This window comes from Oryzias melastigma, linkage group LG13 (assembly GCF_002922805.2).
Source record: "Oryzias melastigma strain HK-1 linkage group LG13, ASM292280v2, whole genome shotgun sequence".
NCBI lineage: Eukaryota > Metazoa > Chordata > Actinopteri > Beloniformes > Adrianichthyidae > Oryzias > Oryzias melastigma.
Window position 1 is genome coordinate 1,136,609 of NC_050524.1, and position 10,846 is coordinate 1,147,454.

A 10,846-nucleotide genomic window follows, 5' to 3' on the forward strand; every position below is an offset into this window, starting at 1 on the left:
TGTCTGCGGCTTCATTTTGGCTGCTGTTGTCCAGCTTTAATGGACTTCTAATTTAGTTGAGCTAAACTGAAGAGCTGATGTGGGAGAACCACCAACTTGGTTTTTAGTTTAAGGTAATCAAAGGTGAACATGCCCTCATGTCTCCGTCACTCTCCACTGTCATACAGGTGTGTCAGGAGTTTGTACCATTGACTGTATAAGAGAGATTGGACACAGTGAGTGACATCATCCATAGAAAACTAGGGTTAAGTGCCTTGCCCAAGGACACAACAACACTTGGCTGGCAGGAGCCGGAATCGAACCGCCTATCCTTCGATCATTGGTCGACCCGCTCTACCACCTGAGCCACTGTCGCCCTAACTTGAATAACTTGAGAATGATCAAGAAGATATTAAATATATCAGATTAAGAACGGTTATTCTGACCAATAGAATGACTGAAGAACAGCTGGTTATTTCTCTATGGAAGTCTATGAGATTGTGGCTTCTTGGAGCCACTTCCTGTTTGAAACACTGGGGGGGAGGGGCCACTCAGTCCAGTTCTCATATACAGTCAATAGTTTTTATAGACTGTTTCCTTCATTTTTCAGTCTTTCTCTCAACAAACAAAAGAAGAAAAAAATCCAATTACTTGTTTGAAGCTTCAGAAATCTGTTTCCTGGTCTGATCAAACCTGGCTCTCAGAGGAAGAGAACATCCTCAAACCGCTAGAGGCTGGAGAGGGAGGCGGGGTTGGATGTTCAAATGTTCATCACTTTACAATCAACATGACTTTCTTCAGTCATGAATATTTTTTAAATGTAGATTTTGAACAATAAATTCCTTTAAAAAATGAGTCTTATGACGTCTACGGTTCATAGATTTGTAGTCAGCTGGTTTTGAATCCTTCAGGCTTCCGTCGGGCTGCTTTGAGGCTCAAATATTTACACAAACATTTCTGAAAAACACAAACCTAGATGAGGTTGGATCAAGGAAAAGCTCTCGATTCATTTTCTAGAACTGATGCGGCCGTTCTTCTTCTGTCATGGAGAACCTCCTGAACTTTGACCCGAGCTCCACTTCTGTTCTGGGGTTCAGTTTCAGATGGACCTGATTACAGGAACCTTTGAGCAGAATTTAATGACTCTAAACCAGAATGGTCGATTGTGAGACTGTCAGAAGGATGTCGGAACACGTCTGGACTTCTGCAGGAGCATCAACACTTTTCATCTCGGATCATTTCATTCAATTCTGCTCATTCCAGACTCCATCACGTGACTTTATCTCACGAATCTTCTGACGGGATTCTGGTTCCGTAGCTCCAGGAGAACACGGGGCTCCTGGAAGGAGTCAGAGGGAAAAGAGAGGAAGAGGAGGGACTGTGGGAACGGAGGAAGAGGCTGGAGGGCCTCCAGCTGCTCTGCTGTCACTCGAACCTTAAATGGAAGGAAGCGCTGCAGCTCTGCTGGAGGCTCTTCTGTTGAACTGAGGAGGGGATCTGTGAGGAGATCCTAACAGAGTTTATATCCAGAGGTGGATCCAGAGTCCACCTCTCTGCTGGTCCTGGTCCGGACTCCTCTTTTCCCGGTCGTAGAGCCCCATTTGAACGTCTTCCTTCCTCACTGATCTTCTCTGGGATCTTCTTGGGTCTTTTAACTGAAACTAAGTGGGATTGTTAGAGTGTCTTCAGATCCTGAAGGTTCTGTGAAGGTCCAGTCTGGATCTGATCATTGCAGATCTGAGGTTCTGCTGCTGCTGTTCTGGACTCCCAGAGGAGCTCATGTCGAGTCCAGATTCTGCAGAACAAGCCCATATCATCAGACATCCACCTCCGTGTTCGACCGTTGATCCTTCATCATCTGGTCTCATTAGTCTATCTTTTTGGTTCCAGAAAGTCTTGAAGTTTCTTCAGATTTAGAATTGAGAGTCTGCCAGTCTTGCTGGTTTCAGACCTTCAGGTTTCTCCTGCTGCCTGGAAGTTTCAGTGTTTGTGTTTCTTTCTCTGACCTTCAACATTAGTTCATCTCTGAGCTGTTTGTGGTTCAGAGGTCCAGCACCTTCTCTCCATCTTCTCTAAAATCAGCTGCAGGAGTTCCTTCTCAGGTTGAGGAGGAGGTCCTCGGGTGTGTCTGACCCTCTGAAGGTCTTGTTTCCGGGTCAAACTCTGTGTCTGTGTCCTCAGTGACCTCCTGGAGGACCTGGAGAGGAGGCCCGACGCAGCCGCCATCGCAGAGTGTTTCGTGGAGAGGGTGAGTGCAGCGCCGCCGCCGCCATCGTCGCCGCCACCATCACCGCCGCTCACTTTGTGGGGTCTTCAGTCCAACAGGGAGCTATGGCAACCTTTGACTCCGCCTATTTCCTGTAAAATGAGTCCGTTGCTATAGAACCTCCTCAGCTTTGAGCAGAGATGAAGATCCGGTCGATCCCGGTTTCAGATTGTTTCCGTAGAAATTTCTTAACTTTGTTCTTAACGAGAAAAACAACGTTTTGATGGTAGAAAGAAGTTTAGTTTATTAGAGGAACGTCCACTCCCACAAAACAAATAAATACTGTTTTTGTTCATCGGGATTATCTTCAGATTATCATAGAAATAGGACATTGATAAATAGACAGAACACTGAGACCCCCAGGATTTAAATCATTAAAAAAATGTGATTTTTGTTTTGGTGTAAAATCTTAACCCCTTCATGTCTGAATTTATTTTTGCTCATGGATTCAATATTATCTTAGGAACTAGCATCACTGGTGAAGGGATTCAATGTTCAGATTTGGATTTATTGACTTCATTTTCTGTTAAACCCTCCAGACATCCAGACATCCAGACATCCAGACATTCTCCTCCGTTTGAGTCTCTCCTCTAAACTGTTCTCCGTCTGTGTTTTTCAGAATGAATCCTTCGACATCTACACGCTGTACTGCATGAACTACCCAAAGTGAGTGGCTCCGCCCCCACATGAACTGCGTTTGTGTCAGAAACAAACTTCTGGTTCCTGTGGAGAAACAGGATGGGTTCTGATCCGATCCACATCCCCAAGAATGACATCAGACTGAAGATCATTAAGATTCCTGTTGTGGGTTTTGGAGGATCACAGAAATCTTCTTCAGACCATAATTACAATCAGAATCCAGCATTTAACAACTACAGTTCTGTCTGGGTCGCTTTGATGGTTCTGGCTCTGACAAATCTCAGAACCAAAAAAGTTTGATGTCAAAAAGTTTAAATTTGACGTCAGAGGAATGTTTTCTTCTGAACGAAAAAGTAAAACTTTATGTTCTGCTGAAGAAAAGACAAAAAGAGAAACCTGTAAAAGACCCGATGGGTGAACGCAGGTCCAGTGAAAGTGTATTTGGATCTTTAGTTCTGGGAGCTGAGCAGAAGTTTGAAAACAGGATCTCGTCTTTAGAAGGATTCTCTACCAAAAACGAGTTTTTAAAAAACTCACAGCTTCCGTGTTGAAGGCGGACGCCGGCGGTCCGCCGAACGGCCTCGGACCACGTCGGTTCCTCCGGACCCGAGAGGTCGCTCAAGAGTTTGTTTAATGAGGAAGGCGCTGAAGCTCCTCAAACAGCTGGAGGATCCTCTACAAACCAGATTCCTTCCTGGATCCTCTGGTTCCGTTAGGAAACTGTGGACTGGTTCTGTTGGATCTGCTGGGATTTCAGGTTTGGGTCTTTGGTTTTCTATCTTCCTTCAGGGTTTTGTTGGTTGACATACTTTTGTTTCTGGTTCTGGTCGGATGCACATGAGTTATCCAGGAGTTTCAAAGGATCTTTGTTTTTACCCTAAATAGCTCCGCCCCCACAGACACAAAGTGGGATGGTTCCTCACTTCCCGCCCTTGAAGAACCTGTTTAGAGAAGCAGAGCCGGTTCTGAGGCGGTAAACGGCCACGGAGAAGGTGCCAGGTCGGGTTCTGGCTCCAAACTGGACCTGGAGACAGAAAAAAGGGGCATGGATTATCTAAAAAAACGTGCTGATCCTCTAGATCACGAGTCAAGGCCCGGGGGCCGGATGCGGCCCTCCAGATCATTTTATTTTATTGTTATTAATGACCCGATGTTATCTTGCGCATAATTTTGATAAAATATATTTTTATGGAGAGTTATTGAAAGTTATTTAAGGTTTAAGTTGATTTATTCTGGAATAATATTCCTGCCTTTTTATTATTCAGAATTATATTAAAAAGTTACAGTTTCAAAGTTTTAAAAACTGTCATTCTGTATTCTTTTTGGACTATTTTGGCATTTACTAAGATTTTTGGGCTGTTTTGGAGTTTAGCTAATATTTCAGCTGCCAAATTCAGCTTCCAGCATTCACACTATCATTATCACAGGTAATGCTATATGTCTAGTTCATAATGATGTTCAAAAGTTACAGTTTTACAGTTTTAAAATTTCAGTTCTAGAGTGTTCAATGAATGTTGATCCTGTTCGACCCGTGACCTCAGGTGTGTTTTGGATTTTGGTTCCTTGAGTTGAGTTTGACCCCCCTGCTCCAGAAAGACAGCAGAAGAGCAGAACATGATCTGAGCTTGATGAAGATGTTTGAAGCATTTTGAGCTTCCATGAGAGAAGACAAACATCAGCGAGCTGCAGCGTTTTTCCTCAGTTCCTCAGCGTTTGCAGTGGAAAACCTTCTGGATCTTCCTCCTCTTCCTCCTCTTCCTCCTCTTCCTCCTCTTCCTCCTCTTCCTCCTCTTCCTCCTTCCTCCACTCTTTTTTCCCGTCTATTTTTGCGTTCGGCAGAGAAAATCTTCTCCATCTGTCTCTCAGACAGATGTTTCATCCGTGCATACCTTCCAGTTTCTCCATCGGAGCGAAAGACCTCGCGTGAAAATGCTGCTGAAGCGGGCGGCCATCTTTGCTCGGGAGTAGAGCCAGCGGCGTTCTGTGAACGGCGTTCTCCGCTCGGGCTTCACTCATCCAGATGTCGACTCTTTCTGCAGCTGCAGCTGGGATTTTACAGCTGCAAACATGCAGGACAGTTTGATTCCAGCGTCTCGTATCGGATTTAAGAGGATTTGTTTTCCATCCGTTTGGTTTCCATGGAAACGGTACACAAAGGACAAAGTGGAGCCAAGGATGCAGAAAGAGTGAACTGCAGTCGCTGTAGAGGAGAAACCAAAGATTGATGCTCCATAAACTCCACTGGTTTGTTTATTAATTCATGTTTTTGTTTAGATGTTTGTCATAAATTCGTTCTCTGCTCTGTCCGGACCAAACTTTAAATCTTTGTTGATATGAAGGAAAACTGTTTGATGAAACGACTCCAGAAGGATTCAGAGACAAAGAGTAAATATCGGAATGTGTCGGAGTTTGATTTAAAGGTTTTATTTCCATCCTGTCTGGTCTGAGGAGCTCTGACGTCACTTCTGCTGCACCTTCGAGCAAGTACCTGCCTCCACCTGCAGCTCCACGCCAGATCTCACTTCTTCATGAGAAACCAGCCCAGAACCTCACAGAGGAACCGGTCGGTGACCTGAAGATAGCTGGGACCGCAGTAACAGGTTACCATGGTAACACGCTAGTGAGTTCAAATCCTGCAGAGCTGCAAAGGTCCTTCCTGTTTGACCCGGCACATGTCCAGACCCGTAAAGTTCTGCAGAGGCCGAGAAGGTCATTGTTGTCCGGGAAGATCATGAGATCAGATCAGACCAAAAGAACACCAATCCCACAGTGAGGCATGGGAGTGGAAGCATCATGGTTTGGGACAGAACACCTGAAGCCGGGCATGTGGCGTTCACACTGAACACGCAGGGAGGGGCTTCTTCCTCTTCTTCTACTCTTTGCTGGCGCATGTCTGCCACCTGCAGGTGGAAGAGGCTCGGTGCGTTGATGAACTTCACAGACCTTTCTCATCAAGTGGATGTTGTAGCTTTGAAGCATGGTGGTGGAGGGCTGGTGATGTGGGCTGGATCTGCAGCTCCTGACATTCATCGGTGATTGAAGGATGTAGATGAGATCCAGACTGAGAGGTTTGGGATGTCAGGAGAACAGGGGGATCATGTCCTGGACGTCTCGGGGATTTCCAGCATCATCTGAAGGTCTTCAGGAGCCGTCAGACCAGGAGTTAAGATCTGGGTCGCCCGCTGAGCCTCACGGATCTGCTTTAGCCTCAGAGTCGGGAGTTCTCCCTGAAGCTGCGGTGAAAGAGTCAATATGTGGTGATGATCCCCCCTGAGTGCGGACTGCTGGGCTCTAGCTCTGGATGTGGACAGTAATGGGAATACCGGAGGAGCCGTCGTTTTCCTGCTGACGTCCTCCGGGCCGGACTTGGAGGGAAGCCGCTCTTCTGCAGGTTTGTGAACTTTGCGTCGGCCCGTTGGGAACCGGTGGAGTTTGTTATCCTGCGAGGAGCCGAAACAAGACAAATACAAGAGCAGGCTGAGGAATGCGGCGTCTCTGCCTTCCTGCAGAAACACAGGGGGGGCGGGGCCTCAGGAATGACATTCACAGACCAGGATCCGCTGGGACCGGCAGAGACCATCCATCCTCTGAACTGTCTTTGGACGGAGATGCAGTTTGGTCTGAATTGATGAGCTGTGTAGTTGGGAGGGGGGGCTGGAAGGGGGAGGGGGTCCAGCTCTGAACAAAGCGGGAACGCGTCCAGAAAGTGAGCACTCAGGGAGGTTTATCTTGGAGAACCCGGCTGGGATTGCGGGTTTGTTTTGGATCTCCGGCCTGCAGAGTCGGGCGGTTGCTTTCATCTTGATGTCCCCTTTGAACCGGTGGAAACCGGTTACAGGACGGCCCCCACTCGGTGGGTCACATGCAGGTTAAAGGTCACGGCTGGACCAATCAGGGAGCAGGGCGAAGTTTATCTGCTGTTTGGAGAAAGTCTTCCTGCGTCTCTCTCCCAGACGTCAGAAATGGAACGACGGTCCAGAAGTCTGATTTACGTCTTTGCTGGACGAGTTCCCGGAGAATCCCAGATCCACACAGAGAAACGGCTTCACGTTAAACAGACTCCTCTCTACATGAAGGTTCAGCCTCCAGTCCAGAGTTTTTCCTGCAGCTTCTCTGAGGATTTCCTTCAGTGCTGAAAGCAGCATGGAGGTCTGTGGTTGAAAACTTTGACTGTTGAGCGTCATTCTCTGACGCAGCAGATCGTCGGCCTCAACTCTTCTGAAAACTCCTCTCTGGTCTGAACCTCAAACTAACTCTGTAGAAACACGACACTTTCTTACCTTCAACCACAACAACAGCACACGAGATGCAAAAAGTTAACACAAAGACACAAAACTCCAACACAACTGATCAAAACCAACAACACTTGAACTGCAGAGAACGAGGACAGAACTGGAACAGAGCAAGACCTGGACCAAGACTGAGACCAGTACAAAGACCCAAACCCCCATTAAGACCTAGGCCTGTACCAAGACCAAGATCTGCACCAAGATCCAGAACCACACTAATATGCATTAATGCGATAACATACAGTGTCTGTATTACTATTAACTGATTTAGTTATTTTTTTATCGGTTCATCAGAGTCTGATGAAGACGGAAGCTCTCCGTCGAAACATGTCGGGTATGAAATAATCATGTCTGAAAACAAAATAATTAAATCAGTTCACACTAATATCCATATCATATCAAGACCCAAACTGGTACCAACCTGCACCAAGATCCAGAACCGCACCAAGACCCAGATCTGCATCATGAATCAGATCTGCATCCATAACCAGACCGGTTCCAAGACTCACATAAAGACCTGTACCCAGACAGATAGACCTGGTCTTCCGTTCTTGACCTTGTGTTGGTTCATTGGTTGATCTTTAGGGAAGCAGGTCAAAGGTCAGCCCAACTCCTCAGGTTCAATGTGGCGTCGATCGTACGGAAACTCAACCTGAACATGACAGCAGGAACAGTTTTATTGTTTTTAGGGACTACAGGGTCCATGTCGGCCGGACAGAGACCAACTGAAAACAGGAAAGACTGAAAACAAATAACAGAAATGAGAAAAAGCTGTGGATGAGCAACAACAGGTGACTGAGAGGGAAGACACAACATGACCAAAAACCACAGAAAAAACAAACTGACCACAGTAATGCTCACATCAGCGACTGTAAAGATGCAGAACATGAACAAACGTTTTGGTAAATTCTGGGTTTTCCCTCAAATGAAGATTTAGATCTTCAGTTGGCTGGAGAGACTCTACCTGAGAATGTGTCGGATGAACTCAGAGAAAAGCCGTTCTTGTGTCCGTGTGGACGGATGGTTCCGATGATAAACGGCTGGGATGATCGGACGCTGGAGCATCTGCTGCTCCAGTTGGACCTTCATGACAGGTCGGCGTTCAGGCTCATCTGCCGTTATCTCCATACTGTCCCTTCGAAAGCTCGAGCTGATCCCTCTGATCTGCTGACAGGAGGCCAAATGTTTCCAGCAAAAGTCGACTTTTGTGTCTGAATGTTCGTGTCGTGAACGGATCAATTATTGAGATGATCGACTGGAACAGAGAGTTGGTTCTGTCTAAAGTCTGCAGCGGGTCATCATGAACAAACACAGGCGGCGATCAGGAGGCTGCGGAGCTCCGCGGAGGCCGGTTTGAGCCTCAGAAAGTGGACGTGGTCCAAGCACAGTTCTCCAGGAATGTCTCCTCATCTCATCCAGATGCTTCCCATCCTTCACGCAGAGGTGAGGCTGGAGGGGCTCTCGGCCGACGGCGCTGGATGACAGATCACAGCTTCATTCTGGAAGTGTGTGGAGGAGGGGTTTCACTGCAAGGGGCGGAGCTTAGAAGTGTACAAGTCGGTGTGACATTCCAGGTCAACAACCCCATCAGTTCCAGCAAGAGTCTGGATCCACATATTAGTCTAACTCACAGGTGTCAAAGTCAAGGCCCGGGGGCCGGATCCGGCCCTCGGGGTAATTCTATCCGGCCCTCCAGATCATTTTATTGTTATTAATGACCCGATGTTATCTTGGGCTCATTTCTAACTTGTATAATTTTAACAAAATATATTTTTATGGAGAGTAAAACATTGAAAGTTATTTAAGGTTTAAGTTGATTTATTCTGGAATAATATTCCTGCCTTTTTATTATTCAGAATTATGTTAAAAAGTTACAGTTTTATAGTGTTAAGAATGTAGTTTTAGAGTGTTTAATAAATGTTTATCCTGTTCGGCCCGCGACCTCAGGTGTGTTTTGGATTTTGTCCCTCTGTGTGATCGACTTTGACTCCCCTAATTTAGGGATTTCTCTCTCAAACATGCTAACTGAGGCTTGTAGAGTTTGAGACAGTCCTTGATAATTTTGCACTCTAAACTTTGTCCAATCAGAAGCCTGGAAACAGTCGATGTCATCAGCCCAACGGCACCACAAATCAGCCTTTAAGTCCAAGTTCTCCTGGTGTCAGTTCCTCCTATCTCCTCATGGGGGCGCCAAACACAATCTTTTTTGTTTGGTGTCTCAGGACAGTTGTAGTTTCTAAGGCCGCTTCAGTGACTTCAGGGTGGCTGCTGAAGCCATCAGTGATGTCTGCAGAACCAATCAGCTCCTGTGATTAACGTCCGTCTGGAGAAGGAGAGACTCCTCCCATCATTACCCCTCCCCCGTCTTCCTGTGTGCTCCTTCTCTTCCTCTCACGGTCTGATGATGAAGGACCGCCTCTGCTGTCAGTCATCCTCTCCTTTACGGTCCTCTCTACTTTCATCACCGGTTAACTTCCATCCTTCTTCTCTGATAAATGTTGATGAAGATGATCCAGAAATGTCTCATCATCTTCATCGTTCCCCAGATTCTCTCCTGGTTCCACCTCGTCCTCCAGCCATCTTTGTTTAAGTCTTGTTCCTGTAGAGACAAATGTTTGTCGGATGATCAGTGAAGATGGAATCTGCCTTTCTTCTTGTGTTCCTTCCTGATGAGTGTAAAAGGATCTGAACCCGTTTTCCGTCTGTGTCTCCCCCTGCAGCTCAGTGGCGGTACTGAAGGAATGCATGAAAAACGAAACCCTGGTCCGCTTCTTCCAGGAGCGGCAGACCACTCTCAATCACTCTTTACCCCTGGAGACGTACCTGCTCAAGCCGGTCCAGAGAATCCTCAAGTACCATCTGCTCCTCCAGGTGGGTCCTCGAGCGTCACGGCTCGGGTTGCAGGACGGTCGTCACAGAAAGCTTCCTGTTTCGACCCCAGACCTCAGGGTCCAGCATGGTTTCCAGATGAGCTGCTATTGAAGCTTCTCATGGATCCAGGTAACCGGCAGAGGTTCTGACAAAGCAGCAGGAACGCCGGAGTAGAACTCCATGTGTTGTGGAGAGTCTCTCACAAACAACAAAAGCACAAATCCATGTTCCTGCAGATGAATGTTCATGTCTGGGTCCTGATGAAACACGTTACAGACGCGGGTCACTGAGTCAGACCTGCTGCTGATGTCCTGCACACACCTGAGGCCGTCTGACAAATGCATCTTCATGTTTACAAAGTCCTGATCCGGATGGAAGCAGACATCTAGCAAACCCAAATCCTGATGGATGTTGATTATTCACTACTGGACGCTTTGTTTGTTTGTTAAAAAGCACAAACATAACAACACATGCAGCTGTCTGACAGAGAGAAACACGTTAGAATAGTTTTCTGTTGGTTTAATATTTGTTACAAAAATGAAAAATATGATGTAAAAACTCAAGTTTCTCAACTGTTTGTGTGACGTTTAGTTACTGCAGGAAAAACGACAACCGGAAATAACGAGAAAGATCAACATCCAACCATTCTTTGAATTTATGCATCCATCATCCATCCATCCATCATCCATCCATCATCCATCCATTATCCATCCATCATTCATCATCCATCCATCATTCATCATCCATCCATCCATCCATCATCCATCCATCATCCATCATCCATCCATCCATCCATCATCCA

General features: G+C 46.5%; 1 protein-coding gene across 4 annotated transcripts in view; it reads left to right on the plus strand.

The window, feature by feature from the left end:
- Positions 1-10,846, plus strand: part of plekhg2 (pleckstrin homology domain containing, family G (with RhoGef domain) member 2) — an 82,245-nt gene that overhangs the window by 48,826 nt on the left and 22,573 nt on the right. For all 4 annotated transcript variants that reach the window (XM_024277296.2, XM_024277300.2, XM_024277299.2 and 1 more), the window contains 3 exons: positions 2,161-2,227; positions 2,865-2,911; positions 9,894-10,044. In XM_024277296.2, the coding sequence (XP_024133064.1) occupies positions 2,161-2,227; positions 2,865-2,911; positions 9,894-10,044 (265 nt within the window). The remainder of the gene's footprint in view (positions 1-2,160; positions 2,228-2,864; positions 2,912-9,893; positions 10,045-10,846) is intronic.